The sequence below is a fragment of the Anomaloglossus baeobatrachus genome, chromosome 5, assembly GCF_048569485.1.
Source record: "Anomaloglossus baeobatrachus isolate aAnoBae1 chromosome 5, aAnoBae1.hap1, whole genome shotgun sequence".
Taxonomy (NCBI): Eukaryota; Metazoa; Chordata; class Amphibia; order Anura; family Aromobatidae; genus Anomaloglossus; species Anomaloglossus baeobatrachus.
The window spans coordinates 334,775,048-334,790,300 of NC_134357.1; the positions used below are offsets into that span (position 1 = coordinate 334,775,048).

A 15,253-nucleotide genomic window follows, 5' to 3' on the forward strand; every position below is an offset into this window, starting at 1 on the left:
AAAATATTGTGAACTAGTCACCTTGAACATGTCATTCACCATCTTTCCTTGTTTTCTTGAAAGTGTGGCATTATCAATTTGAACTCTGATCCATCCCTTCTATGCCCCATTGTAGATCCAGATCTCACAAATCACCTTTTTACCAACAACCGTACAGTGCATATCACTTTTGGCTCTTTTAAGACACTGTAATTGTTATTTACTCTTAAATTAACAGTGTATTGGAAAGACCTTTCGTTAAGGTTATTTCTATAGATATATTTGGTTTGTATGTCAATGAAAACACAATTGGATACCAAAAAATACACAATAAACAAAGAAGCATTCTATTCAATAAATGTAGGTAAAGATCTTGTATAATAGCATAAATGTCACTAGTCCTGAGAATGGTGGTGCAATCCTCCAAGAGGTGCGATTCATGCAAATTTACACCACAAGTGTACAGTCTGGGAGTATTCATGGATATCTTTCCCAGACTGAGGATTGATCTCACAATTTGGAGGATTTTATTGTTCGAAAGTATGTAATAGAACATTGCATTGGCTAAGCATTGTAAACAGACTTATTCTTAAAGGGAATCTGTCAGCTTTTTTTCTGTGCAATCTGAGAGCAATTAATTGAAAATTACAAGAATCAATAAAAAAAAAAACACCACAGAAGAAGAAAAAAAAACCAAAAAAACAAAATGCCATACCTACAATTTCATGCCCAGACACAAATGCACATGCAGCAGGCCTCTCATGATAAAGGCTGGAGCAGCACAGGTGCAAAATACAAATTAAACAACCACTTTCTAACCCACCAAACATCTGTGGGGTGGCGGCTTAGTATTCAAAATGCCCACAGGCTTGCATAGGGTGTCATTCACACCATTGTATGAAATGCACCTCTATCCATATAACTAGGGCTGGTTTTAGACAAAGTGGGGCCCTGGTCAAAAGATTAAAGTGGGTCTCTATAGGCTAACATTTTGCTTCATCACACTCAAACAATTACATGTGCTGAGTTCAGACCGTTAAACAAGTGTGATCGACAATATTGCAGTCGTTTGGTGCTTGTTTCCCGGCCTCTTTACACAGGTTGACAAAGAATGATGGGCACAGAATGATCAATAATAGATCAATCTGTCCCCATACAGTGTCATGTGATCATCAGCAAATCAGCAGCTTGCACCAAACAATGTGCTGCCGAGAACAATGATTTTTGTTCCGCCATGAATAATCCAATCACATGATGAATGAGCAGCATTTTGCTCATTTATTGGGTGATTATCAAAATGTTTACACCTATAATTATAATAATTAATTATTATAATTTTTTATTCATTTATATAGCGCTATTAATTCCACAGCGCTTTACATACATTGGCAAGACTTTCCCCATTGGGGCTCACAATCTAGAGTCCCTATCTGTATGTGTTTGGAGTGTGGGAGGAAACCGGAGAACCCGGAGGAAACCCACGCAAACACGGGGAGAACATACAAACTCCTTGCAGATGTTGTCCTTGGTGGGATTTGAACCCAGGACCCCAGCGCTGCAAGACTGCAGTGCTAACCACTGAGCCACCGTGCCGCCACCTATGAACTTTTATCTGTGCATCCAGGATTTATAAATGGATGTTACATAGACACAGACTCTCACAAACTCTATATTAGAGTCTCTCCTTCCGTGGAAAGCTTCAAAAGGAACCTGAAGACCTATCTCTTCTGACAACCCTACAACCTGCAGTAACCTCCAGTCCAATATACAGCTGCATTATGAACTCTACCCAACTCTATCCCCACACATCCCCTGTAGACTGTGAGCTCTCGCGGGCAGGGTCCTTTCTTCTCTTGTACCCGTCTGCGCCTTGTATTGTTTATGATTATCGTACTTGGTTTTATTATATGTACCCCTTTTACATGTAAATTGCCATGTAATAAATGGCACTGTAATAATAATAAATAATAATAAAAAATATTACAAGCCTACCAGGAGCACATACCTTCTGATGTCCTCATTAACCTCTTCATGAAGGGCCAATTTCCGTTTTTGCATTTTAGTTTTTTTCCTCCTAGTCATAACTTTTTTATTTTTCTATTCACTTGTTTTTTTGAAAAGTTGTCCTTTTAAACAACACCATTCATTTAACCACATAGTGTACTGGAGAATGGGAAAAAGTCCAAATGTGGAGATTTTGTTAAAAAAAAAAAAACAAAAAACAATTCTATGTCTTTTTGGGAATGGTTTTTACAGTGTACTTTTTGTAGTAAAATTGACTGCAATATGACTCTCCTCATCAGTATGATTATGGCAATACCAAACATGTCCAGTTTTTTCGTTATTTTAGTGGTAAAAAAAAAATGTGAAGTTTGCAAAAAAAAAAATTGGGAGTTGTGTTGCCATTTTTGAAGACCCCTAAAGTTTTCATTTTTTGGTTGATGGAGATGTGTGATCGCTTATTTCTTGTCAGGTGAGACAATATTTTTATTGATACCATGTTGCTATATAACGTATTTTTCGGACTATAAGACGCACCGGACCATAAGACGCACCCTGGTTTTAGAGCAGGAAAATAAAATTTTAAGCAAAAAATGTGGTCATGACACATTATTATGGGGTGAGGATCTGCTGCTGACACTGTTATGGGGGTCATGTCCCCAAATTCTCTGCTAAGGTACCCCATCCTGGTATATGCCCTCATCCTGCTATATACTGCCATCCTGGAATATGCCCTCATCCTGCTATATACCCCCATCCTGCTATATACTGCCATCCTGGAATATGCCCTCATCCTGCTATATACCCCCATCCTGCTATATACCCTCATCTTGCTATATGGCATGTATCCTGTATCACACAAAAAACAATAAAACGTTTATACTCACCTTTCCTCGCTCCATCCTGTCTGTGGCGGCAGCAGCGCCACTGATCTGTGTGGAGCCGTCACCGGTCACTTCCCTGCAGCACCGCTCGTCCTCCTGTCTCCCATTCAGCTGATTTGCGTGGAGACTAGCGGCACACACAGAGATGCCGTCATCACTGTGCTCACCGCTCTCTACACAGATCAGCTGACTGGCAGGCCAGAGGAGATCGCGATGCTGCACGGAAGTGGCCGGTGAGTGTACCGTACTTATTCACTGCCCCCCGCGCTGATAATGATACGCGGGGGGCAGTGAATACAGCCGCACATGATCACTCCAGGCTGTAGTTGCCAGGGGTGATCACGCGCGCAGGAGGATGGGCGTGCATATGTAATGAGCGAGCCACATGGTCATGGCAGGCTGCTACAGGCTGCTCGTGCCCCCGATGGCCCGCTCCACGGCAGCAGCCTCATTCCTGGCCGCAGCTCTATATTCAGACCATAAGACGCACCCCCAACTTTCCCCCAACATTTGGGGGAAAAAAGTGCGTCTTATAGTCCGAAAAATACGGTATATTATGTTCTGATAGCTTTTTGCAGCATTTTTTTGTGGTATTGCAGAGATCCAAAAAATTAATTTTGTTCTTCAATTTTTTTTGTTTACAGTGTTTGTCAATCAAGTTAATTATTTTTAAATTTTCATAGATTGAACTATTCTGAATGTGGTGATACTACATATGTGTAATTTGATTAATATGCTGCTGCCAGAGTTTGACAGCGGGATTCAACAAGTTAACAATAACAGGTAACGATTGTTAGAGGCAGGTCCTGGCTGAAATAGGCAGCCATTTCCTGCCAAGTCTGGGATAAGCCCACCCTGTGAGCCCGCTTCCTTCACCCGTTTCCAACTTGCGCTGTACATGTACGGTGGATGCTCTGAAGGCATATACTACCAGGAGCCCATACAATCTAGACATATTTGTCATCAGGAGCCCATGCATTTGAGATAGAAAAACACACACACACACACACACACACACTCACACTCTAGAGGGCTTACTAACATTCCATCTTTTCTTGATCCCTTCCAACAGTGACAACACAGTTACATGAGAAGTCACCTAGTCATATGATCATGATGTCACCAAAGGTCCTGAAGTCCTAAAGAGTACAAGATCTATGGTGACATCACAGTCACAAAACCAATCACATGACCGTGATGTTGTTAAAGGTCCTCAAGCAGTCTCCACATCGGTAGCTGCACTGATATTAGTATAGCTTCTGCTGTAGATGCTGAGAGGCCCCAAAGGAGTGGTAGCACTTGACAAATGCCCAATTTGCTCCACCATAACACTGGCCCTGAGTTGAACAGCCTATTACCAACGACCCTACAATTACAGCAGGTGGGCTGCCAATACCATATGTACACCCACAGGACCATTACCTCATGCACATTTTTATGCAGTGTGCATAGATCTAGTGAATCTGCAGCAGAGAAAACAGGAATTTTATCAAAATGACATCATGTAGCCCAGTAAGATACATTACTGGAATCAGGTCTTTGTACCTACATCGTGTTGCTCTAAGATTACATAGCAAAAACCTGGTGACAGATTTCCTTTAAATATGGCTCTTTTATTTTTAAAATTGTTACCTGAGTGGTTTGCACAGTAGTAATCTGTGTATGTGTGGTAGTTTCTCCATCTGTTCTGCCGACTGCATTCACACTAGTGATGACCTCGTTCTGCACTGTATTCAGGTGCGGCTATGTGACAAAAGAATAAGGTTACTGGGTATAGACAACCAGCCAACATACATAACAAATAGCTTATGAATATTTATGATATAAATGACAACTTAAAAAAACATGCACAGGATGAGTATATGATGTTTAATACAATGATGACATATGACGAACATTAACATGCTAGAAAACCTTGTGATGTCATTTGTCAGCACAGATGACATTGTCGACACTACTAGATTAAAAAGATGGATGCTTTCAGCATGCAGATGGTGGTATCATGGTACAATGACATGCAATTTCTAGTAACAAACTGGGAATAATGAACACAAACACAAGGATGGATGATGGATGCAGAGTTGTACATGTAAGTTGGTGTTTCGCCACATCATGCATTTTCAGCACCTACGATGAACTGGAATCTTTAAAAGATGTACTGCAAACCTGGGCAGCCAATTTTAGATGCCACAGATTAAGTATTTATTGGTAGCAATGACAACATGAACAAGGGTATGTCTGGACACTCCATGCGGTAGCTTTGTACCTCCGTTGTCTCCTCCTCTGGCTTGTCTACATCTTCTGCTTCCTGGAATGCATTTGCAGGGTTGTCAGCAGTGCCTCCAGCACCATCACCTTGGTCTCTGTGCAACTCTGGTAGGCTACGTCTGAAATCCTCAAAGCCTACATTTGAGTGGTAATCTCCAATGACTGTGAAGTCCACCTCCGCCTCTAGACTGGATGTAGAACTGACGGTAATACTTGAGCACTTCCTCTCAATGCTCAGTTGGTTTTCTTTGAGGAGCCCTGCACTTTGCTCCTCTTCTCCTGATGGACGTCCTTCATCTGCTTCCCTGCTGCTCATTCTCTAAAGGAATTCAAAAAGCCATGATGGCGAAAGGTCTCAGTGCGACATTACTTAAAGATGAGATGAGTGGCATGGTGAATTCAGATGGATTCGTGATCATGTCTTTTCATAATAGTATGAAAATGTATATACAGGGTTATTAAAAATGCTCATTTTTTTATTATAAATTATCAGCCCTTGAAATGGGCATCATATGTAAGTGGATGCAGCAATGTACAGTAAATGAAAATCCTACTGGTCTTCATATGTGAATATAATGTATTGTTCATCAGTGGAATGTAATAGATCAGTGTTACTTAAGGTTATTAAACACATTTAGGATTTATATATATAATCCCGGACTCTCATTAGACCCTTATTAATGTAGCTCATCAATGTGAAGAAATATGAAATATGTCAGTACAACTGCACTAAAACTGAGTATTATGCAGACATTTAGTATATTTGTATGTTTTGTTACAATGTTAACATTTATGTAAAACAATATTGTTTGTATTTTCTCTGAGCACAATTTGCTTGATATACACCAAAGGTCACATTTGTTCTGCAGCCCCCTGGGTGCACAATAACTAATACTGTGCAAACAGAATCAGGGCAGGCCATAGCCCTGACCTGAAAAAGGACAATCCCGGATTTTCTATAACCCTGGTCCGGCAGGGAGACCTCTCTGAGAGCAGACGGGATGTCCCTTTCCTCCCAAGATGTTGACTCAAGTGGTTGACTCTAGAGCAGGAGAGAAGGGTTAGAGTGAAGAATTTCCAAGGGGCAGGGAGCAAGACCTGCAGCACAATGCATGAGACTGATGCTGGGCAGTACAGCATCAAAGCGAGGCTCGAATGGACGCTGATTCACTAAGTTGCATTAAATTGGTATAAGGGGCCATATTGGTTGTGCATTCTGGTTTTTGTCTATATACAGTATGAACAAAGGTAGTAACTAAAAGGGGAATATAGGAAAAGGTCTCATGGATATATGCATAAAATAAAGAGGTCAGAAGAGTAAAACAAAGTTATACATGAAAAGACATTTAAAAATGCTCCCATAGAGCTATAGATGTCTCAATATGCATAAGGTTGCTTAAGACTGTAGAAAACCCTTTAAGAACATATTTCATCTTCTTCTTAGACTTAATACAGCTCAGTGAATCGGTGTCCAGATGCATAGCACAAAAGCAAGAAAACAGCAGCCTCAGTGCAGTGAGTGGGGAGGAGGTGGGATGGAGATTAGTAACTCCTTCTTATCCATGAAAGAGCAAATCGCAAGGCGTTTCAATCCCTCTATACATTTAATGTGGGACATGAACTGCAGGGTACCTGCCAAGCATTGATTTTCCCAGACGACTAAGAAAATTACTGCAGGAGCCTATAATTCACTGTCATGTCATTGAAAGCGCCTGATTCCTGGAGTGGGGAAGATGTATTTTAGTGATGTTACCAGATTAGTTAAGAAGAGGATGCAGCTTTACCTCTCTATCTTTCCAACAGCTCTCCTTCCCGTCTCCTCTTTTGCTTCCATGCTTTTCAGACTGATATTTGGGGACGGGGTATTTTAAGCCAGATGGTACTCCAGCCATAAGCAGATGGTGGGAGAGTATTGGCACAGACAGGCAGACAGATCCCATTATGACACCATGCCCCTTCATATACACAAACAGGAACTTGGCGTGCTAGCCAAACCACAACACTCCAACGCCAAGCAGGTTTGGTGCCTCCATCCCTCCCCCCTTACAAACATGCTAGTGCTGAGGATTTAGCACAGTTACCGCTGCATCGGTGAGGGTTATTTCACAGCCTGAGTCTGGAGATGAAAGGTCTCCAGGAGTGTCTGTTGTGGAGTCAGCAGGACTGGCAATTCCTTCTTGATAAGGAGCAGCATGGTGCCTAGGATTTGGTTGAACAAGAATTCGTTCACTTTGATTACCGGCTGCAGCTGCCTCTTGATGACCCCGTTCTCTGGGAAGGCTCACTGGCAGTGGTATAATGGTTGGTAGCATAAAGTGAAGCACTGGTGGACCCCAGTCTTCCAAAGGTAAATCTTCTGTGCTCCTCTCAGCTGTCATTTGTACACTTGAAGACATAGGCTCATTTGGAAGTTTTGGTTCCAAAACGTCTTCTGGGTGCTCTCTGCTTGTTGCAAAGCCATCGTCACTAATTTCTTGAGGATGATCATCTGGCATTAGGATATCAGTTATGACATATTCCCTTAATATTTCATCCTGTTGGCTCTCTTCCTTTCTACCATTTAATACAGATTCCATTTGTTCATGACGATGCTGGTGGAATGATGCAAATATGTCTATTTCTTCTGTATTTTCTGATTTCTTGGGTTGCTGGTACCCAGAACTCTCACACCATATTAAAGTTTTTTGTTGGTCTTCCCAGTGAACATCATTGTTCCACTCGCCTTCAGTTTCATCAGCGCTGTCATCAGCTTCTTCATCGTCACATAAAATGACACGCCTGCTCTCTCCAATCTCCACGATGGTCCTGTTCATATCGTGAGACCTTTCTGATGATCCTGAAGCTAGCAATCCTCTCTCTGTCCACTTTATAGAGGGTTCTTCTCCATCTACTTCCTCACCCCTACTCCAGGCTTGACCTTGCTTTACATTGTCCATCTTTATAGCCCATTCTCTGCTATCATCCGCAGGAGCACCATCTGGTGCTGTCCTGGCTTTACTTTCCACTGTATTCCATTCACCAGTTACCATCACAAGGCGCTCTTCCCTTTGGGTTAACCTGATTCTTCTCTCCACTCCTTTTACCATTGCTACTGCTTTCTCAGTCTCTCTCTCCTTGTGTGGGTCCTCAGTTTCTCTTTCCTCCCTATCCATGGGAAGTTGGAAGTGATCTTGCCTGTCAGGGGACAAATCCTGTCCACTGATTTGCACATTTTGAGATTTTGGCACCTCTTCAAAGGACGCATGAAAGTTTTCTGTACTCCTTTCTATAAAAACCCAATGCTCCATGCCCTGCACAGTAATCAGAGCAAGAGGGGTTAGCTGCTAATGCATAGTGACAGTAAGAATGCCCAATATTATATGTCTCATTTATTTCTTTCAAAAGGACACATGTGTAGACATTGTTGGATAATAAACATAAGTAAGGTTTGCACTTACATAAAATATAACATTTAGACACAAGAAACAGCTCTGCTCTATGTGAAAAGGGAGGTGAAAGCAGTACAACAATACTTAATAACAAGACGTTCCTGTAGCTGCTGTCCGTAGTGTCTCTTCGACACGCATCGGAAAAGTGGCCAAACTAGAAATAATGAAGGCTGCAATAATGGGCCATTAAGTATTTCCCGGCATGTGCTTCTCAAATTGGTCAGATGAGTTGTTATATGGGCTTGCACAAAAAAACTACTTGAGCTTGTAGTATACATATAGCAGTAGTACACTACTTCAGAAACAGTTCTCTGGGAGATGAATATATGAGAAATAGATTTCAAAGGAGAATTAAATTGATTGCTTCAAGAAACACAATTTCAGGTCTCACAAGACTAAAGGCGGCATTACACGCTACGATTTATCTGACGATATGTCGGCGGGGTCACGGTTTCCGTGACGCACTTCCGTCATCGTTAGCGACGTCGTTGCGTATGGCACCTAGGTGCGACTCCGAACGATCGCAAATAGTTGGAAAATTGTTGATCGTTGAAACGTCGTTCACTTCCAAAATATTGTTCATCGTTTGGAACACAGCAGATATATTGGTACGTTTGACTCCCTGCAAACGACGAACAATATCCACACGACCGCCTTGGGCAAACAATATATCACTGAACGATTTTGCGCCACTTGTGAGATCGTTACGTGTGACCGCTAATAAACGACCTATGTGCGATCTCGGCAAATCGTAACTACGATCTGGGCGTGTCACATCGCTAATGAGATCGTCAGATAAATCGTGGCGTGTAAAGTGGCCTTAAGACTGATAAATGTATAATCTCCTGGAACTACTTAATATTAGTACAATGCTTTCAAAATGCATGATATTGAACCAAAATATCCCAATAAACACTATACAGCTAGTAAAAAATATATATATCTTTATTGATGGCATATTTGATAAAAAATATTTGCTTGTTTTTAGCAAATATGCCATCAATAAAGATATATATATTTTTTACTAGCTGTATAGTGTTTATTGGGATATTTTGGTTTAATTGATATTGGTATATCCTGATAGGATTAATATAATTTTTGACAAGCTTGGTCAAACTTCTAATTTTGGGTCAAAATGCATGATAGTTGACTATAAAAACTAACATTTACCATTTTTGTAGGCTATACCATGGACTACTGTAAGTCTACCATCTTTTATAGTTTATTGTTCTCCAAAGATAAAGAAGTTTTTCAGGCTATAAAACTTTCTGGCTAATTATTACTTCATAAATTAACAAATAAACCTATACTTAACTCTTAAAGCCTTCACTGCTTCAGTCACACCTTCTATGTAATCCCACAGTGGTCTTTGAATACATCACTGCATTGATAATGTGCCATACCAAAACAGGTCTAATCACTGGCCACTGCAATCACATGTCATATATACTGACATCACTACTATGGCCAGTGACTAACTAGAGCAGTCACATGTCATATATACTGACATCACCAGTAGGGCCAGTAATTGGCTGCATCTGTCATTATTGATGAGCTAATCAATTCACAGGACTTCGGGTCATGGTCCCCATTGGGAGCCTGTGGACCACCATCTACCTGCCAGAATCCCCAGTGCTTCTTCTGATCAGGTCTGGCGCAATGTTAGGTGTGTATAACGATGTAACAATTATGTTGCTCTGGGCCTAAAAATCAGAAGTGATGTCAGGGATTCCAGCAGGTAGGAGGCAGCTCACAAGGCTCTCAAACAGCTGCCAAAGACCACTAATGTAGCCATTGGACCAGAGTCCAGAGAATCAATTTGCTCATCTCTAGCAATCATAGATTGGTACACCGTGTCTGTATTGCCATGATGTAAACAGAAGGCTATGGGACTGGCAGCACTCAAGCAGATTTAGGATTAAGAACAAAGTAAAGCGTAAAAACCTAAAAAGGAAATACTTGTTCTTATCTTTTTAGTCAATGCCTAAGTTTGATTTATAAAAACAAACTGCATGTGTGAATTCAAAAATGTGATCCCTGGTGGATGCCACTACTATTTTTTATATTTTGCTATTTTAAAATACTGGCATTCAGTAACGGTCAAAAATGTTCAACACACCTATTCTTCCAATGGTTTTCCTTGTTCTTATTGGAATGTGCACATTGTAGTTTCAGACTAAAGGCAGCAAAAGCATCAAGTAACACAAACAAAGTGTAAAGAAACGAGTGAAACAAACCAGAATGAGTTTAGACTTCGATTTTCCAAAGTACCCCCTTTTACTCTGATGACAGCTTTACACACCATTAGCATTTTCTCTAGGAGCTTCACCAGGTAGTCACTTGAAATGGCCTTCAACTGGCATGCCTTGTCAAAAGTATACTTATGGAAACAGCATAATTCAGAAAGTGTTTGCGCCTATCAGATATGTTTTGCAGAAACAGAGTTGGTACACCGTTCCATACAGTGCTGGGTCCGATTCCACAACTGTTCTAAGCCAGAATATGGCAAGAAACACTTAACTAAGTAAAGAAATATGACATTCCATCATTATTTTAAGACATGACGGTCAGTCAATCTGGAAAATTGCTAGAACCTTGTAGGCATCCTCAAGTGCAGTTATGAAAACAATCACTCATTATGATGAAACTGGTTCTCATGAGGACCGTCTAAGGGAAAAACACCAAGAATTACATTATACTTTAACATGATTTTGAACCAAAACACACCTTCAAGCAATGTAAGGGATATGTAGCCAAGTGACTGAGGGATGCAGTGCTGCCACATATGACATGGCTTCCACAATTAATCAAACCAATTGAAATGGTTTGGGATGAGTTTGACCCAAGAGTGAAGGCAAAGCAACCAACAAGGGATCAGCACCTCTGGGAATTCCTTCAACCTGGGGAACCTCCTTGAACCTGGGGAAGCTACTTGAGAGTATGCCAAGAGGGTGTAAAGCTGTCATGAGCGTAAAAAGGGAGGTACTTTGAGGAATCTAAGGTTTAACACTAGAAGTCCCAGAAATTTTGAGCTCCATAGGGTTCCAATGGTAGAAATATTAAATGACCCCTCTCTGGGACTTCTAGTGTTAACACACATTCTGATTTAATTGACACGTTTATTTACTCAATTTTTCCAAATATGTTTCCTCATGGTTTTGCTGCCTTCAGTGTGAATCTACAATGTGTATATTCCAATAAGAACAGGGAAAAATAATGCATGAACAGGTGGTTCCCAATTTTTTACCAATACTGTACATCAAAATCAGATCATTGATAACAAATACAGTGGAACCTTGGAATAAGAGTAACTTGGTTTGCGTGCATTTTGCAAGACAAGCAAAGCTTTCTAAAAATTTGTAACTTGGTTTAAGAGCAATGCTTTGCAAGAAGAGTAAATATTCACCGTGCACTCTTCTAGTTCTGTTCTTTCACTGCGCTCTGACCTGCTCTGGAGGTAACTTTCTGTACATATTTACTGTATACTATACACAGTATACCATTGTACAGTACAGTTTATACTATATAGCATATCTATCAATTTGCATTTGTGGATACAGTATTGTAATTCCTAATTGATAACCAGTATAGTACATTGCTTGTACTGTACCTCCCGCACACCAACAATACTATTGTAAGCTAATGTACAGTTTAATTTGTTTTATATCCTTTTACTGTACATTATTTTGTATTAACATACTATGATAATTTTATATGAATATAGTACATTATTTTGTATTACTGTTATCAGTTTGTATAAATACAGTAAATATTTTTGGGTTGTGGAATGAATTGTCTGCATTTCAATTATTTCCTATGGGAAAATTTGCTTTGATATAAGAGTAACTTGGTTTACGAGCACACTCCCGGAACCAATTATGCTCGTAATCCAAGGTTCCACTGTATTAATAGAGATCCTCATAATATTTTGAAAAAAGTTGGATTGAACAGATTGTGGTTTGTCTTTAGTTCAAAACAATATATTTCAATTATAAATACCTAAAATACAACTGTAAAACCCTCAACTGCTGTTGATAACAAAATAAGAAAATCATTTCCTTTGATTGTATTCAAATGTCACATGCATTTAATCTCATGTTTTTTTATGAACCTATTACAATGTCTAGTGGTACGCCACAGTTTTATCATCCACATATAAAAAACATGGAAATATGAACAACACAAAAACAGCAACAACAAAAATAAAAATATATATATATATTTATTTTTTAGTACATATGCACCTGGTGATTTAACAACCCTCTTTTAAACCTCAATACCTTCAGATTATCTGTAATATATAGAGATTGATGGATGTCATAAGCTGGACCCAAGTTTTAACTTGGAAATGAGGTGGCTCAATAAACTAAATGTATTTTTGGCCCAACTGCTGACAACTATATAAAGCAGGGATCCTTGGGTTAACCTGGAATATGGTCAGGGGGTTCAGCAGACACAAATCACTATTACAGGAGAGAGGGAAATAGTCCACAAATCTGAATATAGTGGTTGGGTAGAATTATAGAATGTGTAACCTTTCCTTACATGAGGATAAGGTTCCCTGGAAGTTGAGTAATTCTTCAGGGATTCCCCAATTTTAGTACGATTGAGATTCAATACTCTAAAGTGATAACCAGTTTAACCAAAAAGGCTGTTGGGGAAGAATACAGACAACACATAATTTGGAACACATAGTCTAAAAATATGCAATTATAGATGTTGATCCTAGTGAAAGACATGTAACAGGCTGCCCAGCATTGTAATAGAAATCTGTGTACAAATGGAAGAATTACGTTTTTAGATCCTGCTTGACTGGCCATTTTCTAGATCTAAGTAATCTATACATTGTGTTAATCAAAGTAAATAATATATAAAAAGTAAGGTGAGGCACCTCGGGAGATGAGGCCACGCTTTTTTGGGTGAAAACATCTGAATCCTGGGCAGTAGCGGCATCATGCTCATCCTCTTCTCTTTTTCCAGTTTCTTCTATGTCCTGTTGAAAACCATAAAAACGAAAAATGAAGACACAATACAGCAAGTGGAGGAACATATTATCTCTTAAGGTGGGATGTGGAGCCTAAATACAAGGTTATATGCTGTGGACATATATAAATGTCTTTTTACTAGATATTTTTTTATTTTTCTAAAATAGAGAATTCCAAAGATGATAGTTCTTCAAAATATTGTCACTATGGGACATCTTCCTTTAGTCGTGAGAGCTTTATAATAATAACTGGTTGTTTATCATGCAAACCCATCATCCGACTATCCTGGAAAATCTCAGAATATAATAATCATATGTCAGTAACCATCTGCAAATTGCTATTTGTTGTCTTGCTGCTTGTTCTGCCTATAAAATGGAGATGTGGCTGTAACATTTTGATGGGTTCTCCATGCATTAATGCTTTTACTATTTTTTATGTAAATACATACACTACTAAATTATTCTGAATGCCACGTAACCCTGTACTGCATTTGTTCTGCACTAAACACTATAAATATTTATACACTCAAATGACTTTTGCACAGTCTGGTGCCAGCCTTCCCCAAACTCAGGTGTATACTGACAGTTGTGGCATCCAGGCAGTGCCTGAGGACCATTGGCCAGAAAAAAACCCCGAACCACTAATAAGGCAAAAAAAAACCCCACCTAGACAAAATATGGTCTTTGCACATTTATATTTATATTGTTTTTACCTTTCTCACTTTGCTGGACCACAATTGTTGCAGCTGTAAAATGTATTTATTTATGTAGTTTGCATTCCAAATTATTATGCAAATTGGATTTAAATGTCATAAAGATTTAATTTTTTTTTTCAAATAAAACTCCTCCATGGTATTGTGTCTCGGGGCTCGTTGGATCAATTACCGTATTTTTTGGACTATAAGACGCACTGGACCATAAGACACGCCCTGGTTTTAGAGGAGGAAAATAGGAAAATAAAATTTTAAGCAAAAAATGTGGTCATGACACACTGTTATGGGGCGAGGCTCTGCTGCTGACACTGTTATGGGGGTAATGTCCCCAAATTCTCTGCTAAGGTACCCCATCCTGGTAATGATCCTCCTGCCTTGTCTATGATCCCCATCCTTGTATATATGTCCTTTATCCTGGTATAGCCCCCATCCTGATAAATACCCCCATCTTAGTATAGGCCCCATCCTGTTATATACCCCCATCCTGATAAATACACCTATCCTGCTATATACCCCCATCCTGCTCATAATATACCCCCAGCCTGCTATATACCCCCATCCTGCTCATAATATACCCCATATCCTGGTATATGCCCTCATCCTGCCATATACCACATCCTGCTATATGGCGAGCATCCTGTGGTACAGAAAAAAATAAACATTTATACTCACCTTTCCTCACTCCCTGCAGCATCGATCGTCTTCCTCTCTGTGGCAGGAGCACCGTTCCCCTGTGGCATCGCGATGTCCTCCTGTCTGCCAGCCGTTGATGTGTGTGGAGACTAGCGGTGCGCACAGCGATGACATCATCCCTGTGCTCACTGTTCTCTACACAGATCAGCGGCCGGCAGACAGGAGGACATAGCAATGCTGCATGGAACAACCGGTGAGTACACCGTACTTATTCACTGCCGTCCACACTGATGATGATGCGCGGGCCATATCTTTACTATGCGCGCACCCCCCGCCCATCATCCCGCCCACCTGTCAGCGCCG

At 40.1% G+C, this 15,253-nt stretch overlaps 1 protein-coding gene across 7 annotated transcripts in view; it reads right to left on the minus strand.

The window, feature by feature from the left end:
- The window catches only part of EPB41L1 (erythrocyte membrane protein band 4.1 like 1), a 214,776-nt gene that overhangs the window by 6,667 nt on the left and 192,856 nt on the right, over window positions 1-15,253 (minus strand). For 6 of the 7 annotated variants that reach the window (XM_075349828.1, XM_075349831.1, XM_075349830.1 and 3 more), the window contains 5 exons: window positions 13,452-13,553; window positions 7,214-8,422; window positions 6,064-6,174; window positions 5,131-5,451; window positions 4,497-4,607 (listed from right to left, as the gene is read on the minus strand). In XM_075349828.1, coding sequence (XP_075205943.1) covers window positions 4,497-4,607; window positions 5,131-5,451; window positions 6,064-6,174; window positions 7,214-8,422; window positions 13,452-13,553 — 1,854 coding nt within the window. The remainder of the gene's footprint in view (window positions 1-4,496; window positions 4,608-5,130; window positions 5,452-6,063; window positions 6,175-7,213; window positions 8,423-13,451; window positions 13,554-15,253) is intronic. The other variant, XM_075349833.1, reaches the window with a different exon arrangement.